Here is a 22,036-nt window from a genome sequence, read left to right on the forward strand (position 1 = left end):
CAGTTGTCTGGTTACCCCCCCCCCAAAAAAAAAAAAATTTTTTAGAATTTCGATGTTCAACATATTCCTTCAATTAATTTATTTTAATGTTCATTCATTTTAAGGTGGTCAAAGCTGCAATACTCAGATGATCTATTCAGAAATGTTGGGTTATATCCATTTTTTTAAATAATGAACGCTCTTCAAATGGAAATTCGGCAAGTGCCGTTCACTATAGACACCACAACTTGACAACTTGTCAATGGACTAGAAAAGAGCTATAGAAATCCAAGTCTATGTACCATTATCTTAACATCCTGGATCAGTCTTGGCCAAGATGATGATTTTTTTCTCACATGCTTCCAGGGCCTCCATATAGTATCATTTTGCATCTTAGAAATATATTATAATAGTTTATTATTACTTATTTTGCAGTGTAAATGTGCCAGTGTTAGCCAGAAGGCTAAATTTCAACTGTTGTCCCTTGGCCAGAAGTTAAGTTAGCCATTAAAAAACAGCAACAGTTAAATACACAAGTAAAATATAGTAATAGTTGCTTGTTTTTGGCCCATGGTCAACTTTTAAGTTTGTCTTGCTTAATGGGGGAAAAAGTTTGAGAATGAGAATGAATTTAGAGAAAAGACAATGTTAAGTGCTAAGACAAAAAATAAGTCACAGAAACCAAGTGTAAAGGACATTTTTAATCCATTTTTATAAACCAACATATTTAATTTAGCAGCATAACCGGATGGTCTTGAGGTATTTCTAAATCCATACTCTGAATTTTAGCCCACCCACCCACTCCCAGTTCTCCCTCAGACATTCATCCAGACAAAAAAAATTCACACACCAACACATCCATACTGCACTAACTCTGCACATACAAACAACCTGACACACACATACTGTAACATTCATTCAATAAACAAAAGGCAGGTACACAAACACACACACTCTTGAGTCCTGTTGCCTCAGTCTTGGACTGAGCAGAGCTGGCTCCCTCATAGTGGCTTGTAAGGCAGGCACACTTAATGGTGCAGTTTTGGCTGTGGGACGAAAGAAAAATTGAAATCATTACTTCTATTTTAACAATTGTTTTGTATATTCTAGTCATAACTGAACTGAACATGTGGTAAAACAAACTGACATACACTGCGTCAGAAAAGTTATAATCAGAAGAGAAGAGAAGGAAGAATTAGACTGAATTAGAATTAGCCTTAAAAGACTGACCGATGGTCACCAACCATCATGCATTGTTCTGAAGGGAAAACACCCGTCAACGGCAGAACCCTGCGAAATGACTTGTTTCACCGTCATAACTGGAGCAAATCGGTCAATAAAATTTTGAAAGTCTAGCAGAGCCGCATCATTTAATTGGTTTATCCCCAATTCAAGTTAGCTGGTTCAGTTGGCAGATGTCTCCAGTGCGCACGCTCTATAGGTCACTCAACACAGAAGATCCAAGTATTTTCACACCAGGGAAGTCAAGCTTTTTTGGCTTCGAAACACAATGACGTTTCTATTAAATCATCAAAACGTCACACACAGCTTCAATTAGAAGTCAGAAGCTGACACATACTTCACGCACAGTTTTTAGGTCTGAAGAAATCATACAGGAGAGAAGCCAGGCAGTTGAGTTTGTGGCAAAACCTTTTACAGTACTTATATATTGTTTGTGTCTTTTACTGCATATGATAATTCATACTCAGTCAGAAAGTAGAACCGAAGTAACATTCACTACAAGATGATTACTAGTTAAAGCATTTCAAAATGGACCCGCATTGTTTTGCATTTTGTGACTTTCGATCGAATACAATTTATAAGAAGTTTTCCCAAAAATAATGTTCAATTATCGACCCGTCACGTGAACCAAATATCGTGTATCAACTTGACTTGTGAGCTGAGTGTATCGTCACTTCCGCACAGGTGATTGTTTGAAACTCTAAACTTTTTTGTGATATACTCCTTTAGACTTACAGGCTAACCTCTACATGACCAATGTTTGTTCATGCCTACACCTCTGGTTTGCCTGATTTTACCGTTTTGGGGTGCATACAATAAAGCTGTGTCATATGGTATGGGAGCAGATAGCTGGTTGTTTCCATAACAAACTGAAGGAAGGTCACAGGTCATGAAGACGTGGTAAGAAAAGAAACCATCAGGATCAGTGTCTGGCAGTGTTCACCTTCTGCCTCTTCTTGCCCTGTAGAGGCTTACAGAGGATGTCAATGACAGCTCTAAGACTGATTACAAATTAGGATGGGTGTTAGGTCTGGACATATTTTACTACTTAGGAACAAGGTTACTATTAGTTCACTCAAAGACAGAAGCAGCATATTGTAACTTTGACTACCATATACTTTTTCCTGTTATTCTGTGTGCTGTTCGATGTCCTGCTCTTCTCTCCTCCAGACTCACCTTCTGTGTGCCCAGTTTCTTCTCCACGCCCCCAGCCAGCCCCCCACCTTTACTGTCCTTCCAGGGGTAGAAGTTAGAGCGTGGAGAGGAGGAGGTGGCAGAGCCAGAAGAGGAGGAGGGCAGGCGGTGCGCTGAGGGTTTAGTGGAGGGCGAGTGCTCCTCCATACCACTCCCCTTTCGTTTCTTCACCAGCCCCTGGTGCTCAAAGCCCCTCCCACTGCCCTGCCCGTGCAGTCCTGAGTCCCCCACGCCACCCCGGCTGTGGGAGTTGTTGGTGGCAGAGGAGGGGTCTGGGGATGATGAATGGCCCAGAGGAGTGTGTGTTCGTCTGTAGGTCCATACTGCCTTAGCGGCTGGTGAGTGGGACTCTGAAGGGGAGGGCTGGGGGCGGGGTTTGCTGCTCGGGGAAAGAGTGCCATTGGTCTGTCCATGTGGGAGAGGTGAGGGAATGGGTGGTTTAGAAGAGGAAGATGAGGAGAAGGAAGAGGAGGAGGAGGAAGAGGCAGCAGAAGGTGGGCGGCCCCTGTCCTGGAGGATGATGCAGTTCCTGTCGGGGCCTGAGTGCTCCCCTTCCTGGGATGGGGCTTTGCGTTTGCGGAGGGCAGCGGCGGCAGCAGCCTCCTCTCGCAGCTTCAGCATCTGCTTGCTGGGACGCCCCACAGGGTTCTTGTGTCGCCCAGGAGCCACCTGACGGACCGCAACAGGCTTACTGGGAGACACCAGATGGCCACCACTAATGCTGCTGCCACTGCCCTCGGAGTTCTCTGATTGCATGGCTGTCGGCGGTCGGCCTGGACCACGACTGGAAGAAGAGGAGGAGGATGCAATTTTTAGGGAGGAGCTGATATGACTTCCTGTGCGGACCTTAGAATGTAATGAAGAGGAAGAAGTTGCAGCTATGGAGGAGGGAGACGAGGAAGTGATGGTCTTGGCTGAAGGAGGAGATTGAAGGTCTGTGGCTTGAGGTATTTTCCTAGATTCAGAGAAGATAAATCAATAAACCAACATTAGATTAAATAGGGATGCAAAGTTTAAGCAGTTTCCTTAACTGAGAGTCGGCTGCCTCAATGCCTGAAAGTAGTCCACCAATTGGAAGACAGGTTTTTTGAGCCCATAGGGCTGAGCCCAGCATGTACAAGAGTCTGTTAGGGCAAGATAGTCGCTGCGTTTACATGACACTCGAGAAAACCAAATTATTGGGTTAGTCGGACAATGATCGGATTTTTAAGATGCATGTATACACCTTAGTCTGACTAAAATTGGACCGGATTGCATTTCTCATAGTCGGATTAAAACACCTAGATTATTCGAATTCGCATTAATCATGCATGTATACGTTCCATCGGATCGGATCAGATTTTGCGTTGCGGTGTGGCTACAGTCGAGCTCGCGGTCCGTTTATGTGAACGCGGCCGATCCTCGAGCCGCTCCAGCTGCTCGGTGTGCGCCACAGCGGTGGTGCGCGTTTAGACCATAATACATCCATGGTTTGGAGCAGGGAAAAAACAAACGTGTGTAAACACAAACTAGAGCTGAAAAATGAAACAATGAGTTGGATTTGCATCAGTCTGTGGAAGCAGCCTGAAAGTGAATGAATGAGAACAACAGTTCTATCATTGAACTACTGGAAGATAAAAGTAATGACTACATGACTTTCCGTTTGTGTTGAGGCATATTTACCATTTTAACTCTGTTTTTACTTCATTGTTAAAGCACAGTGGAGCTTAAATACAAGTTTGATGTGGAACAGTTATTCATTTATTTATTAAATAAAGTAGCCGAATGATTTATTATTATTTTTCTTAAATCGTGGTATCGAGTAAGTATCGAGAATCATGGAAATTTACTAGTATTGGTATTGTAGAAAGTTCCAGCCTTGATGGCTAGACCGCAGGAATTGGCTGGGATATGTTGACATTGTCCCGGGCCAGTGGTTAGAATGGTGGGGCCAGTGAGCTTCAAAAGCCCCAGTGGCAAATTGCCCTTATTGTCTACCCCTGACACCATATACGTAATGTACACAGATGTAGCTTCATCTCGCTCTTTGTACGCCATCTTGCTCGAATGCCGAGGCAGCTGGTGACGTAAAGAGGTCAGCCGGAGCTGGTTCTGTTACCACTAGTTGAAATGGGTACAGCGCCACCTATCGTACCGGGGTATGACATGCTCCAGCATATAATTTGATTTTCTCACAGGCATATATACTCGGACAACTGCAGTTGTCTGAATGAGTAGCATAGTCGGCTGTAACTATGGCTGTAATCCGACTAAGATGTGCATGTACACATAAACGTACTGACTGACCAGCGTTTCAGTGGAAGTGGATGCGCAAATTTTATTTTGTATTTTTTCAAAGTGCTGTAAAGTGGATATGAGCTTCGATGAGCCCATCTCTTTTTAACTTATCTGTACATTTAAACTTGCAGGGATGAAAATATGATGTCAACTTTGGAGGGCACAACTACATGAACTCCTGAGTTAAACACCAAGGCCAATTGTCATCCAGCCTGCTACAGAAAACTACATTGCTCCTACAAACGCTGCTCTTTGTGTTTACGTGGATATACTGGGGAATCAAATTTTTATTTTTCCCAGGATGGGGGGGGGGGGGTCAGAATACCATTTGTACTTGTTTAATTGTTTTCATATTGTTCTTTTGTTTGATTTAAAAACACTAACAGGGATCAAATAAGGGCTGCATGTCCTACACCATTCTCTCAATATGTAAAATAATCATAACACAATTATGATACAGTATGACAATCTCTGTTCAAAAATATAGAAGTGGGTAGGGGGACAATCTGATTACTCAGAAGCCACACAGAAGCTCAGATTTGCTATTAACTAGGTTGCTGCAGGGCTCGGATGTTCTTGTGTACATGTAAATGCTGTCGATATCAGCTGATATTCATGGAACCAGTCTCCATTTTACTGCCAATCTCACAGACTCTTCTCCAATGCTATTCTGGGCAGCTGAAAACACCATCTGCTTCATCCATTAGTGACTAAGCAGTGGGTTACACTCAAGTTTATCTGTTAGTGTTAACAATACACAGGATCTGATTCAACTATCCCTCATCCATTTACAAGTGCGAAGAATTTACAAAAAACCTAAATAGGATGGAGGTGGAACAAGAGTGATGCTATTGATCTGGTACAATCCACCAATTATCATTTGCCACCAAGCATTTCAACACGACACTGTGGGTTGGCAAATTTCACTGTGATCAGGATGGTGTTAGAGTGTATGTCATTAAAAGTAGCAGCCAATTTGTATGGGGGCCGAACATTTGTAGTGTAGGCACATCAGCCATCTGTCATGACAGCTCAGTTTTGTCAGATTAGAACTACATCAATATTCTGGACAGGAAGCAGAGACAATTCCTGCCCATTGAAAGCCTTTGCTAACCTTGTGACATTTTGAATTGCTTACTGATAGACAAGTTTGTGCAGAAAAGCATATTCATATCCATAGAACGGTTGGAAAAAATGTGTTCCTTTTCTTCTTCTTTTTTTTTTTTTTTTTTAAATCAGTGAAACTCTTTGAACCCACTAAAAACATTCAGCCCAATTTTCAGTCACCAGCATGGGATGTATATGATTTATAATGTATAGAGATTTTAATATATAAAAATCAACTTGCACCATAAAAGAAGAGCAGTGCCTAAAGGGCCTGTGAACAGTACTAACAGTACTGTGAACTTACTTCCAAAGATGGGCACTGATGTGCTGCTCCAGCATGCTGCTGAGAGCCGACCTCAGGTGATGAAGTCTCCTGTCAAATGTGTAGATGCCGTGACCCAGAGCATGGCTGCCAAATGAACACACCTACAGAAAAGACAGAAAATCATGAATGACAGATAGTCATGACAGATTGACAGTGGGAGAGAAGACAGAAATCTGACTACAAGTTAAACATGCTCATGTAGGCTAATAGAACGTGTGGTGCCGAACTGACAAAAAATAGATGCATCTTTTTCTTCCAAATCCAATTCAACAGACAAAAAAACTGAGTCGTGTCCAGCCCTATCCCATCATCCCAATACACTTTCAACAAATTTCAAAAGAAATGAATTTTGGTATTAACACGATGTGTACCCTTGATGGTAAGGCTTCACCTGTCATCATCGACATCAGTAATCTGAATCAATCTGAGTTGATCACCATTGACAGTGGCCTGCTAATTTAGCAGTACCAAGTTTGGAGCTGTGATTGTTGAAATTAATGATAAAATCTTAAATTTTAGCATGGTAGCATTTTTCCCCCTTTTTGAATGATTTGAATGTGTCGGGGACACAGGACAAATAGCTAGCAACATCACTTATCATTGGTATCTGGTTTTTGTGTATTTCAAGGTAAAACATGATACAACCAAAATAACAACAACCACCATTACAACCACTGCAGGGAACAACATGACAGTGGAACAGTTCTGCAAACCAAAAATACCCATTAGCCTCCATTTCCTTCCATCAACCTAATAGAACAATACATGAGATATTGTACAATTTAGGCCTAAGTTCAGGGTAAACATAAAGCCAAAATTCTTTGACACTTTTTTCCAAATGATATTTCTTTTCAGATGGAGGATAAAAGACATAATGTAACAAATAAAAAGCAATTGCCTGATGTAAAAAGATACATAGTCGACCGACCTGTTACAAGCCATTTTCCACTATCCTTAACCTCCCTATGATATGGAGTAATGAGGAAGTACTGAAATTAAGACACGACCTGCAAGATCAAGATAAATCTCCCATAGAGCTGACAGTAGCAGCCAGGTATAGGAAGCTAACTCAACCTCAACCAAGTTTAAGCTGACACTGGCATAGCAGTGCATTGATCCATTGAGCAGCATTGTGTGCACAAACTCTCCAGTTCTGACCAGGAAAATTTACCACCTGTGATCTCCTCAAAAGAGGCAATGCCTTCATTGCCCCACATGACACTCACAGCACTGAGAAACAAAATTGCTGCAGTCTGATGACACCAAACCAAATTGGTTTGGACAAAAAAACATCTGGGAAAACAATTGACAAAAAAAAGCATGGCAGTGGATCTAGTATGCTTTGCAGTACATTTAGGGCATTTAGCAGTAGTGAGTTTAGTAGTAGTGTTGTTTTAAATGGATGTTGATATCACATTTCAAAAAGATGTCTTGGAAAATGTCATGATAACATATGCCTACAAAAGCTCAGATATTAAACATTTAAAAAAGGTGGACAGACCCAGTTCAATGTGATAATCACATTCGTGCATTACTAGTATGTCCTGTTACTTGGGAAAAGCAATTATTTTCCAACACATAAAGCAACTCAGTCTATGCCAGGGCCATGTCTTTGAGTTTGATTAGGACTTTATGTTGCCTAAAGGGAAAAAAGAAGATAAAAAAATGCTTAAAAACTCAAAAGAATCTTTTCCAACTGTTAATCCCGAGAACAAACTGCTCACCGCTAGTGGTTTAGGATGTGCAGCAGAAGATGAGAACTCAACAGGGTCTTCTGGTCCTTCTGCCTCACTTTCATCACTGGAGATTCGCCCATGGATGAGCGGTGAGGGGGCTCGGTGACTTCCCTCATCCTGCCGCTGCTTCTCCTCCTCCTGGGTGCTCTCAGACGCAGTCGTAGACCGACTGTAACACAAGCAAATTTAAATAGTTAGTTAAAAATAAACATACATGCCATTAACCCTAAGCCCTTATCATCTCATACTAGCAGGGTTTAGAGTGAGGAATGTGTGCCAATCATTAAGATGATGATGACAATGTTTAGAAATTAGCAAAAGCAGTACAGAGCATGAGATAGTATGAGTAAGTATGTGAGAACACCAAGCTGAACTGAAAAAAGCTACATTTGGTGTGCATGTCATCATATTCCTTTGTATTCTGTGGTTTAATAGTGAAGTGACTAAAACTGCTGATGGCAGCCTGGTTATGACAATTACAGTTTAACCTCGACAGTCAATAGGTTAAGTGTGGGTTGAACACTCGCAACACACAGATCAGCTGTATGTTAGTAGATCAAGTAAGCTGGGTAAAAAACATTTCCCTTTTTCAGTAGCTGACCACACATCTCTGCCACAAGCCAAATTCTTTGTTTGATTAACAAGGATGGATAAAATAATCAACTATCATTAGTGTGTGTGAGTTGGCAGTAGTGTGGCTGTTTGATTTGAATGTTCTCCTCAGTTTTCAAACACAGCAAATCATTTGGTAGCCTTGTAAAATCTTTAAGATAAAAGGTTCATACTGTCGAGAATGCCCTAGAAGACACCATGCAAATTTGTGTATGCATCACTAGCTACCTTTAGTAAAGCTCACTAACCTGAAAGCAGGGAGGCTGGCCAGAGGTCTCCTGCAGTGTGGAGCCCCAGCCTGCTCCCTGGGGGCCTCTGGGCTGGGGGAGCGTCCAGTGGAGGAGCCTCCCTCCAGGGATTGGGCGCCTTTCTCTCGCACCTTTGTCTTGAGTTCTGCCACCAGCTGGTCAAAGTTTTTGCTGCGGCCCACCACCTTCCTTCGCTGGTGGATTGAGTGGATCTAAGCATCACAACACAGTATAGAGGAGTTAGTATTTCATTTAACTTAATTTCAAGTAAATGGCTAAAACTTGTACCTGGTAAGTGTCACAAAGATGTGGACTGATTGACATCAAAGAAGGTGGGTTTATAAAGCTGTATTCCACCAAACTTAACCTAAGTTGTAAATGTGTCTTCTGACAACACTGCTGTGACAGCCACCAAATGACATCACTACTTGGCATTTTGAACGGACTACAGCAGGGTGAAACTCCCTCACCGACGATGCTGGTGTTCCAAACAACCTGCACCATAACTACTCTAATCTCATCACTTTGCCAGATACAGTAGATTATAGGTTAGAATAAAGGAAAGGGATATCAATATGACACAGTTAATATAATAATCATCATTTACCACCTAAACGAGATGATCAAAATTTGCTCCAAAACAGTTTACCTTCTTTGATTTGTTTGTTTTCTATTAAGGAGGTTTCGAATTCAGGGAACTTTGATACCAGCAAAATGTTCTCTTTTATCAATTTCATAAGGGGATTTTTCTTGTGGTTGCCATGATGATGGCAAGCTGAAAAATGTTTGACCATCATCAACTCACAGCAGCACCACATGCACTTTCAAGTGAGCAGCAGCTGACCTCTCTTTCTTTATTAATATCACCATGTTTACATCGTAAACAATAGAGCAGCAACCTCAAATTGTCTGACAGCATCTTTAATGAATAATTTCATGCTGGAAATATGGTTTTCTCACTATCTATCACTATCTGCATAAGTAGAAGAAAGATGCAAGAAAGACTTGTTTTCTCAAACGTAGAAAAGCTAGAACAACTACATGCACTGCGCTCGACTGGACTTATAAAAGCAAAAATGTTTAAGTACAACAACCATGGGACTGGCAAATAAACGGGGAGCTCTGGGTGCAGGCAAGATGGACAGAAGTTTCGCTATAAGTTCTCTAAGGTAAGAAGAAGAGTAACTGTGATGGGATTCATAAGAAAATGATCTGATTTGATTAGGTATTAAGCTACTGGGACCCATCAATGATTTAATTCCACTGTCAAAGGGGCGCACAAGTTTGAAGATTATTGAGGACTTAGAAGTTGATCTTAACCTTAGAAAAAGACTAGGGTCTCTTTCCAATGACTGGAAATGTTTCTGGGCTGTCATAATCACTGCAAACAATTCAACTGGTAGACATTGTTACAACCCAAGATTTCCACTACGACTCAAAAAGGAATCATATCATTAGATTAATAGCAAGTGGTGGCTGCCATTTATCTAGACTGCTTCATAGTCCACTTGCAGGCCAGAGCTCTGTGTGTTTCGGAGATGTCCAAGTGTTTTAACAAAGCATGTGAAGTTGGAGCCAAAGCAAACACAGGATCAAAAATGTATCAGGTTATTAACGGTTGATCGTCTGTTATCAGAAAATTTATAATAGATTTATTCTATTTATGACAACAGAATTGACACACACACCACACATCGCCACAGTTTTAAGTGACATCCTCAAAGTGCTCATATTCCCAAAACCTACATTTGCACTGATTAAACAGATAAATTAAGTTGATTCTAGCGGTACAAAATCTGGAATTTTTTTCAATGAAAAAAATTCCAATTCCTGTCAGAAAGCTAAATCATTAACTGCTTCTAGGAATTCATTTAATGGGACGGACAGACAGACAGACATGGTTCCTTCCTATTAGCAGGTTGACTAAAAAAATACAGCCAACTGAGCATTTGTGCACCTACAGAGCAGGTATAAGATGCAGGCTGTTTTCCTGCCCATCTTTCCCGTCACTCCTGTCATTTCCTGTTAATCAGGTCATCCTGTCTCTGCTCAGCTGGATGTGGCCTCTCACACTCACTTCCTCCTTCACACACCAGCCACCATATAAGGACTCTTCCTGTGCTGGGAGCCATTTTCACCACTCCGTATCAGTCAGTGCTGATCAGTAACAAGGAGTAGATACAGCCGCTTCAGTCATTAAAAAGAATCTACTCTGATCTCAGATTGTTGTCACTCTTATCTTTTTCAAATGAGGTAATATAATAATGTAAATTGCAACTTTTAAAACAATGACGAAATGTAGAATACGTTATTAATCCACATTGTCGATTAAACTTTACACAAAACAAAGCACCTATGGTAGAATTCTGGTCAATTTTACATATAGACTTTGAAAGAAAAATTATGCGCATCCCTGGAAGAAATATGAGAATGTTCCCATTGAGGCACAACTAACAATTATAAAAACATTAGCATGGGAACTTTTTCAAGAATGACACCAACACATTCAGACACTAGGAGTGTCCCCAGTCAATCTGCAGGATCGGGATCAGGGCCAATATGGATATTGTTTCACTGATTGGGATCGTTCATTTTGAACGTGGACCGAAAGAGCTGCATTTAATGCTACAAATGTGTTACGGCACATAAATAACAAACACAAGGAATACAAGTTCACTCAAGCAATACAAGCAAAGACACTGAAGCATCAACCACTCTCAGATACATTCAAAAGGAAAGACAAAATATTGAGACAGCGACATGGCCAAAAATATTACAGAGAGGGTTATTAAATTAATCACTCTGGATGACCAGTCCATCTCTGAGGAAGAGGATCTGGCTGTACACAAGGGTCTGCTGTCACAGCACAGCATCACAGACTCATTCGCCAATGCAAGGAAGGTGGTAGGCCAATGGTGCAATAGCAGAATAAAAAAGAGCCATATGAAAGTATAAACTTTGTTTCAACAAAATAAAAACCTATTAAAGAACAGCTTGAATGCAGGTACTTTTTTTCTTAATACAGCTGTATTATCTAGGATAATGTCAGTTAAGGCTATGTATTGGATCAGGACTCGGTATCGGCATTTACTAGATGTTAAAGGACTCAGAACAGGGGGAAAAAAACATGATGAGGACATCCCTATCAGACACTCCTGTCTGTCTCACTTGCCATTTATGTTCGTTGTAGTTGGCCATGTAGATAAGCATTTTAAAAAAACTTTAGGGGTGTCAATTTGTTGTTTAGTGCCTCCATCACAAATAATCCACTCTCTACCAAATATACCCATTTCTGTTTACTGTCAACTATTTGATCATAATAGGCACCTTATCACAAAATAATATTTAACTTGTGGGCTGAATGTTACAGCCATAAAACTCATAACCTACTTTCCTGATGTATACTAATTGGATGAAATGGACCAGGACCAGATTCGTGACAGGACCAGATTCTTAAATTTAGCCTCTCAACCTTTTACTGAATAATACAGAGAAAATAGAGAAAAATTAAAACAAGAGATAAAACTTTAGTCCTGAGAAGAGTTAGTGTGTTTTGAGCTTACATTGCATGTCAGGAGGCGAGTGCAGACCTTCTTCCTGTCGGGGTCGAGGACACCGCAGTGTTTGTCCAAGTCACACTCCCTCTCTGAGGACACACAAACAGCATCTCAGCTACATCATCACACAGGCATGGAAAATCAAAAAAAAGGCACTATCTCGATACTCCCACATAGTGCCGTCAATAATGCCAACTCATCTTGTTAAAACAGACATTTAAACATTGTATGCATTTTCACCAGAATGTGTTCTGCAAGATGGAATTCCTGCAACTTCTGTTTGTGGTCACTTGGACACATGTCTACACTTATAAATATCAACGTATTGATACACAGATTCCGATTATGTATAACAGTTACAGTCTTTATTTTCAACCGTATCTATACACATGTACCAGCTATTCTTCATTGCTCTCTTCCCTTTCTGACGGCAGGTTGCAGTAGCAATGCAGTACTGTCACTGCAGTAGTGTAGTCAAATGTCGGCAATATCGATACTGAATATCTGAAAGTGAAAGTCCTGAGTCTTCCAGTTTCCCTTTTCAAATGACGAGAACAGACTACAGTTACCTGGTAGAATGGACTTATTTTCTCTCACACAGGCGCAGAGCAGCTGTAGCCTTTTGGCCGAGACACAGACGATGTCAGCAGGCCCAACAGTCAGCTTTCATCGCCACTAGTTCTTTGATGTTGGTCTGGTTTATCTGGGCCCTAAACCGGGGGCTCAGCTACTACACTGAAACCTTTTCAGAAAAGGGCCGTTAATGTGCTTCAAGTGACTGTCAAAGCTTCAGCAGACTCTCTGTTTCCAGCACGGATGCACAGAGTCTGGCAGCAGCTGCTCATAGCTTGTTAGCTCTGACTACTGGCTCTTGAGCTGACACTGAGCGATGGTCAGTCTGTCATACTATCACTCTAGTCCAGGTCTCTTTACCTCTTGTGTCACACACTAAATTGCAACCAGGTTGTCACAGTGATTGTCCCGTGCAGTCCTCTGCTGGGTCTTTTAAATATGTTTGGAGGAATGCGCTTCAGTCGCATTTTACCATTCTGAAACATCTTTTTGTGTTAGGTGTATTTGGGCTGCTCGATTATGGCAAAAATTGTGATCAGGATTATTTTGATTGATATTGTAATCACGATTATTAAAGACGATTCTTCTTTGATTTGAGAACAAGCACTTACTGAACTTTGAACTCTGGTATTTCTTTCAACACGATAAGTTTAAACTGAAAAACACGAAAAATGCAAATAAGAGAAAATAGATCAATAAAATGAATCAAATAATATGTAAAAATAATAAATAAACACTGTCCCGGTGCGGTTTGACCATAGGTCCGTTGTGGTGGCAAAATATAATGCTGTTGACACTTCTCTTGCAACTTTTCCGCAGCATTCGTCATAAAGGGCAGGCAGCGCAATTCTTATGGAGCCAGAACGGTGACTTTAAAATTTGGCATCCAAAAAAAAAATTGGTATTGAAAACAAAACCAGTAGTGAAAAAAGAAACATTGTCATTGAAACATTTGTATTGAAAACAGTTGTATTGGCATTGAAACAAGTATTGGCACTGAAAAAAGAAAGTAATTCAAATGCAAAAATCTTATCATTTTATTGGGATTTTTTTGTATTTTTCAATGACAATCTTCAGATTTTTTCTTCATGTCACTTTTTTTTCAGTGACAGATTTTATTTTACAATGTCAGTTTTTTTTCAGTGTCACTGATTTTCAGTTTCAACTTTCTGTCACTGTTTTGGCGTCGAGAGGGAGGGGCCTGAGGGGAGGGGCAAGTAGAGCGTGGTTTGCATATCATTTGAGAAGGTAATGGCAGCAGCCTGCGGTAAGGCGGGGCTGGACAGTCCAGCCACAATAAACCATTAATTCCATAAATTCCATAAATTCTGCTGATATGGTGACGTGATGGTAACACATAGTGTGCCCTTAATTGAGGACTGTGTGGCGGTGGCGGGAGTCGAGGAGCTTTTCATTTTTTACTTTTTTTGTTCCTTCACTGCTTGGTCATGTATTACTCTGTGTGTGGACTTTAAATGGTTAAATAAATTGGTCTTGTACCCTTGAGGTGCAGACACGGTCGCGTGACATACCTTGCACAATATCTTCATTTGTTCTTAGTCAGACTCCTCGAAACTTAAGTGTTTCTACACCACATAATTCGCTTTACCTTTCTTCCCGACCAAAAGCTGTATTTCTGCCATCTTCTACCATCTCCTTCTACACGATTTTTCCAAACACGCACTGGCAATACGCACCGGCGTGGCTGAAAGCACAATTTTGGGGCGCGGCGGAGCGGTGTGCACAGGTGGAGATGTGAGGGTTTGCTGCATTTACCACACAAGACACGGCATGCGGCAGAATGATCGCTTTATTGTTTTCTTGTTTTCATGATCGAGGGAAGCCGAAATCGGAATTGAAATTAATATTCAATTAATCGCCTAGCCCAAAGGTGTATTCTCTTCCATTTATGTACAAAGCTACAATAATTATGCATTTGGAACTCACTGCTTCCAAAATGTACACGACACAGGTCAGTTGACAAATAAGTTTAACCATTGATGGTGTCATTTCACCATTTACTTCGCCATTATCATTCATCCATCATCTGAAACTGCTCATTCTTTTCAGGGTCACAGCAGCCAATCCCATCACAGGGTTGACACATGGGGACAAACAACCATTCGTACTCACACCTACGAATAATTTAGAGTAACCTGACTTTTTTGCATGTCTTTGGATTGTGGGTGGGAGGGAGGAAGCCGGAGTACCCGGATTGTGGAGGAACCCGGAGAGAACATACAAACTCTGCATCTGTGCACAAGCAGAGTTTGCCTGCCCCAGGCAAGTCCTGATCCAAGGACCTTCTTGCTGTGGGACACAGCACTAACCACTGCGCCGCTGTGCTGCCTGCCTTGCCTTTATCAAGACTGGGGGAAAAAAAAGAAGTTGTTTTTCCCCATTTGTAAAATCCTGCCTCATAGCATTATAAACTGCAGTGCAGTGTGTTGGCATATGATAAGCTTTCAAACTCACAGATCAAACACTCAAATCATTACACTTCCAAAACATGCCCTATCATTGCAGCTTCCACATTCCTGTTATCGGTCTGAACACTTGGTTAGCAAAGTTGGTTGAGGCCCAATTTGTTAAGTGATCCTCAAACTCACATATAATCAGGGTAAACTTGCCATGTGCCTTGGATCTGAGGTTCAATACTGGGCTGAAACTGCTGAAAACGGTAGACTTCCAGGTATGATTTAGGATTTTGATGAGAAAGCTACTTCAGAGCTACAGATTATGAAAATAATACACAACCTCTGGCAAATCAAGGTGAGGTATTCTTGGTGTCCGAGTATAAACCCCAGTTGTTGCACATATTATCCTATAATCTTTGGATATTAAACAGTTTTAATCAATAGTTATAACTTCCTCTTTAAGACTTTCCACATGGATGTAAGAAACAGAACTTTGATTATTCAGTGGGTAAAACAGACTATATGATAAGCATCCATTCTTCAAACGCTTATTCTTTTTATATTAGCCAAATTTCTCCATTTGTACTCACTGGAGGCCACTTTGTTGTAGGGTCTTGGGATCCGATGGCCCGGCAATGTAGAAGCCAACGAGGAGTCCTTCCTCTGGCTCTGGGTGGGGGGCCTGTCACTGGGTGATGGTCTACTAGGCGGAGTACCTCCATGCGGCCAGGGTGGATCTCTGAGTGATGGAGGGGGAGAGCTCATCGGAGGCTCCAGAGGTGGTGGCTGCTTGAATAATGATGAGTCTGTGTGGCTGCTGTGGGAGGACTTCTCCACTGGGGAATGTCTGGGTCATGGAAGAAGGCAAGTAAAAAGTTAACTTTTGGCTCAACTTTGAACAACACTTCTGAACAACAAATCTCACTGGGTTTTCTAAGAAGAAAAAAAATCACACGCCATATTGAGATGCACAATTTATATCATGATAATTTGAAATCTCCTCAAAAAATTAACACTGCAACTGGGTGACAAAATCAAATATCGCAGCATTTTTGATATTGCGACAATATCTGTAGGGATGACTGTCGGTACTTTTACAAAATATTAAGCACATTTACAGGATTTTAGATAAATAATCATCACCAGTGTGGATTAGTATTAGTATTAGAACAAGAAGGATGGACTGGTAAGTTTAGAAAATGACATCATAAATCTGCCTTTACAGGAGAAGAATTCCCACAACAATAACAATAAGCATAATCTAAGATGCGTCTCACATCAAGTTAGCAATATGATAGATATGCCAAGCCCTACGTTAGGGGCAACAAAACATGGGACTACACTATCTTTTATCTACTTTTTTAGGATGGTACATTCTGTGACCCATGAGCTCTGGTTAGAACTGGCTCCCAAACTTGTCCCACTCTGCTCTCTTGTTGGGTGATGAATGATGCCATCGTCCATCTAATTTCTGACCATGGTAACATTGTGATTTGAAAGACTCTCCACCAGAGAGCTCAATAAGGTGGCGTGTCCCCACATAGTTGTCGTCGGGCCAGAGTTGTTGTTGTTTGCGATATGTGGGGAGAGGAAATTAAAGTACGTTGCTGCTCAGTTCAGCTCCATGTCTCCATGTCCTGTTTATTATTGTCTTATTAAACCAGCTCAATTAGGCGATCCCTAGACACTCTGTTTTTATTCTCATTTTTATACAGTTTTCTTAGCTTAGCTTCCTTGGCTAGTCAGCCAATGTTGCTTTATGCTGAATAAAGCTAAGTTACAGACACATGGTGCGGAGACCAAGACGCTTTTAAACCTGACACTGGGATGCCAGTGGTCATGGGAGATAGTTTCCTCTGCAGGATGAGACAGTTGAAGATTCATATCAGAGCAACGGTGGGAAACAGCAGCTGCTACAGTGGTGAGCTAATAGACAACTGCTGAATGTTGACTGGACACGCTGCCTCAAATCTGTAAACGTTGTCATTGTCTCTCATGATATTTCACTGCAGACATAGACATATGCCAATTCAGCAGACATTGCCCAACCCCAACTCTTACCGTACTGCATCCTTTGAGCTCTTGGAGTGTCTGTACTGGGGTGGGGTGGAAGGCGAAGGCGGGGCTGCCCGTAGCTGCCCAACTCCTTGGCCACGACCCTCCCAGGGTGAAGCGGAGGCAACGTTGGTCCCATGGGAAGGAGAGTGGCTGTGGTGGGGCCTCTGCTGGGGCTGTGGTGCAGGGGTGGGAGAGCGTAGTCGGGCGTACAGCTTGGCCAGAGGGCCGTGTCTCCGCTCGCAGTGCTTTTCAAATGCCTGCGGCTTCACTACTTGGCCACAATGGCTGCACACCACCAGGTAAAAGTCATCATGGCCGGGATAGAGGCCAAAGATGGACATGTCTGGGAGGAGAGGGGACAGGAGATAGGAGACACATATAAGAGTTGAATGGAAGTAACATAGCAATGATACTTTCTGGGGCAGGCAGAGATGATTGCTGCATGATGGAAAGAGGGCAGATTTTCTCACTGTGAAGTACTGTCAGAGTCTGACCACACTGGGAGAAAATTTAGATGAAAACAGTTTTTAGCTGTTAATGTCATTTGGTATCCTAATGTGTACCCAACTTCTTAAATTCTGGCATCTGGCTGGCAATACCTGTATTTATGCTAGTGATATATTCTTTTTTTGTTTGTTTTAAATCAGAAAAGAGAGAAGCAAGGCTCTGGATGGACATGCAGCTCTATGCTGAATGCATGGTGTGTTCATGATATAACACTGCGCATTGGTGGTGCAGTGGTTAGCCATGAGGCATTGTTGCCAAGTCTTGGGCTCTATCCCATTTCCAATTTTTACCCCTAACCCCCCTTGCCCATCAGAACAGTGTTACACAGGGTAGTGGTTGAAATCTCCCCTTTTTAACTGGGACAAACCTTCATACATCAGTAGTCCTCGATGGGGTTTGTGTAAAAGGATGACCAGACATTTCAAATATGTTGTCTACAGCCACGTTGATTTCTTTTGCATTACTTTAGCAATCCTGGTATTATCACAATGCCATTTATCTGAATGAAATAGAAAAGCATGGACACTTGCAATTTGATCAAAACTGCACGCTATCAATCAAATTAAAAAAAAAAAATTGCTTTAGTACTTGCCACAGGCAGTGCTCTATGGGCTAACATTACAAACCTGCGCTCCTACCTTACTAGTCTGCACTGATATTAGAGAAGTGATACCGAATACAGCAACTTTGCTGTTGGAGTTTAGTTAACATTTTGGCCATTAGATGCCTCAAAGGGGGAAATGCAACACTGAAATACAGACAGACAAAATAGCACAAATCAGCAATAACAATAACGTTAACTAGATTGCTTTCAATTGGCTTTTAGTTTGAAGTATGCATCTGAAAAATGCCACTTGGTAGGCCATGTAGCCCTTAAAATTTCCCTTACCCCATTTTCCAACAAAAATCAGGACACAATAAGTGTGAATGCGCAAAACGGAGGGGTAGGACTAAAGGTTGATTTATTGCTGTATGTAGCCTTTCCACATTGCCTATGGACATGGCCTATGCCTTTGTAAGCATTCATACATGTGCACTGATGTGTCTGCGTTGCTGGTGATGCTAGAAGTACTGATCCAGCTGACTACTAGCTGTACTTTCTCCAGTAGGCAAATTACTGGGAATGGTTTCTGCAGCCCGTTTATACGAACCGAGCTTGGACACAGGACATAACTTGGTTTTGACAGGGTGATGTTTGTCACAGGGCTGCTTGTGAAGAGGCAGCCTTCAGACATCAGGGCTATCAACTCTCTCGCCAGAGACACTTTGGCAGCGAAGACTGGCTCTGGAGGAAGAGTATAACCCAGGAAGAGGAGCAGTGTATTTAGTGAGGAAACAACTGTTAACAATCCCAGATGTCAGCATCGCCATTAAGCACTCAAGGAGAAGCAGGATATGCGATGCCACCAGAAGACAAATCACAGTCATTGCGGTTTGTGTCACTGTAACATGCAGTCGAACTTCTGGGAACGTGCGTGTCGGACTACGGCTTATGCTATGACCTTTAGCATATATGCAGAATCAACACTCAAAGCATAGGCATAAATCAAGCTCAAGTGGTAGGGGCAAGGGGTGTAGGGGTGCAAGACCTGCAGGCTACACTGACTGGCGAGTTGGCCGTCTTATATGTACGTTACATCACCTCAAGTTTAATGTCTAAGACTTCAGTCCCGTCACCCTGAGCAGAACAAGCAGGTATAGGTAATGAATGAGATGGTGAGATATGATAGTGCAATTTTATGGATTTCTATTATACATGAACTGAAACAAATCCCTAAGTAGATGTAACCTAAGTGGGAAGGAGGGACAGCTTTAATTAAAAACCAACAGGCTTCAAATCAAGGCAAATGTGTGGGCCCAGCCCATTCTTCTTCTTCATCATCATCATCATCATCATGTGTTGGCTGTTATTCTCACATGACATATTGTAGATGACTGCAAGTAAGGTGAACATACTTACACACATACGCACAATCAAAGACAGCTGCTGCTGCTACAGACAGCCAGGCCAGGTGGCAGAAGGTGCCTAAGCAAAACACTGCCCAACTTTCATGCTCATCCATTTACACAATATAAATTCTTGGTTTTAAATGTCCCAAACAACAGACGTATGTTTCTTATAATATCTTGAAGATGATAGCAGACAAACTTACCTTCCTTACTGAGTGACATGGCCTCTGCAGCCTTTTTGCCATTCTTGCTGCAGTCGTCCACAACAGGCCCTGAAACATCACACATAAGAGGCATGTCCAATAAGCCCCTTGGAAGGTCAGATGTTTCCCCAAAGTTGTAAGTCAGGTTCATCAACAAGACAAAGCCTGACCTGACTCCACAAAATCTGCACATGAACAGGCCCTTAAGCTGTGTTATATAAAAGGACTGATTTGCAGGTCAACTGCTTCTCCACTGACTGCTGCTGCTGGTCATTTGTTTCTAGTCATGTGTGTCATAGTTTGTTGACAACAATAAGATGCTAAAGGTATCATGTGGGTGAAGAGGACTTTATTTGATAGTTATGGTCAAAGTAGCAGTTGGAGGGTTGCCAGACAATGAGTGAGCGCACATACTCTAAACTGGGAAGGGCATGAGCACTTTTTGGGCTTAAGTCACATATATTGGGATTTCCTGTCGCAAACAGAAATGTTAACATCAGTTAAATGGAGGCGGCGACGCTGGCAATGAAAGGGGGACATTAAAATGAAGCGAAAAGGACACAGAGTAACGTTAGCAATATCGAAGGCTGGGCCAGCATTTACATGGTGGCAACAGCATCAGACTCCTCCTCCGTCACCGGTGTCTACTCTCAATCCTCCTGCTGCTAGCATTAGCATGCTACCGCTAACTGCCTCGTCGACAACGCTAGTCTGGCTGGCTAGCTAGCCTAGCTTTCCAAGACAAGAAGTTGCTCGCCCAACCATCCACACTAGCCTCCTTCCGCTCTGATGCCACCGCTGCCCGACTCGTTAGAATGAAATGAAACGCGTCTCTTAAACGCTGGCAGCTTGTTTCACGGCCACAGCCGTAAAGCACACACTATAGAGGCTATCTATTAGTAACTATCACTTATTTTTTTTCTTGAAGACAGCATATGCAGTGAGACCTGGGAGAGAGCAACATGTTACCCACCCAGCACTAGGACCCGGCAGGGTCTTTGTTTGGGTAACATGGTTAGCACTGTCCTCCGTTTCCACGAAAATAAACCCCGGTGCTTTGGTTAAATGGCTTCGTAGCTGCCAGTGTTTGCGTCAATATGCTTCCTTACCATCCGCCGCTGTCACACCGGCCCACTCGGTCCAGGCAGTCCAGCTTTGACCCACGAAATCATCGAGGCTAGGCACCCGCCGATCCAGAGCAGCCATTACTTTTACTGCGCGTTCACGCACCGCCATCATCACTGCGCGGCAAGCAACTTACGTCATATTTCGCGCTCTCGACAGGATAGGAACTTCCTGCGTGCGCGTTCTTGGGACACCCACACACACACACACACACACACACACACACACAGACAGACAGAGGACCAGAAAAGAAAGCCTCTAAATAATTCCATTTAAACATAAATCGCAATGGCCTCGGAGTGTATTTATATTGTAGTCAGGTACATAAACCTGGACCTTTTGAGTTGATGATTATTAGGAAGAAAATTATTATCAGTATCAGTATTATCAAGAATAAATTGTGTCTTTATAGGGACATAGAGAGGCATATGGATAGATTTTCCTGGAGCATAACCTTAACCCAGCATCATCATCTACCAACTTAGATCTAAGAGGCTGATATGTTCTTGATGTGCAATATCCTGGAATACAATTGGTTGGGCCGTGAGTAGATACAGATTTGTATCAACATTCATGGGAAAGCAGGAGACTGACAAAGTTTTTATTACAACCACCTCCTTCATTATGACCAGCCAGCATCAACCTCCTGGAGGTGATGTGGTCAGAGGTGGTGAACTGCTTCTTTGGTTGAGAACACTGATGTACTGAAATATGTCAAAGTCGGGGAATGTCATGTCCAAATTAGCAGTGACAATGAAACATTAGCTAGCTAGCTAGCAACAGGTTGTTATAAAGAAAAGGACCATTATTGGTTAAAAGGTTTTTTCCAAAAAAATGTAGCTCAACCTGACCTGCTCCGACTAGAGCTGTGGATCATTAGTCCCGATCCAAACAGAGAGACAACACCAATACTAGGAGCAGTATGA

At 42.1% G+C, this 22,036-nt stretch overlaps 1 protein-coding gene across 1 annotated transcript; it reads right to left on the reverse strand.

Moving 5' to 3' along the window:
- Positions 1–660: 660 nt before the first annotated feature.
- Positions 661–21,239, reverse strand: atxn7l2a (ataxin 7-like 2a). The gene is made up of 10 exons (XM_030419570.1): positions 21,095–21,239; positions 19,986–20,054; positions 17,329–17,668; positions 15,858–16,114; positions 12,284–12,366; positions 8,721–8,932; positions 7,849–8,029; positions 6,104–6,225; positions 2,398–3,370; positions 661–1,025 (listed from the first exon to the last, which is right to left on the reverse strand). The coding sequence occupies exons 1-10, from the start codon at positions 21,222–21,224 to the stop codon at positions 1,008–1,010; spliced, it is 2,385 nt and encodes a 794-aa protein (XP_030275430.1). The 5' UTR covers positions 21,225–21,239; the 3' UTR covers positions 661–1,007.
- Positions 21,240–22,036: the final 797 nt, after the last annotated feature.

The sequence above is a fragment of the Sparus aurata genome, chromosome 6, assembly GCF_900880675.1.
Source record: "Sparus aurata chromosome 6, fSpaAur1.1, whole genome shotgun sequence".
NCBI lineage: Eukaryota > Metazoa > Chordata > Actinopteri > Spariformes > Sparidae > Sparus > Sparus aurata.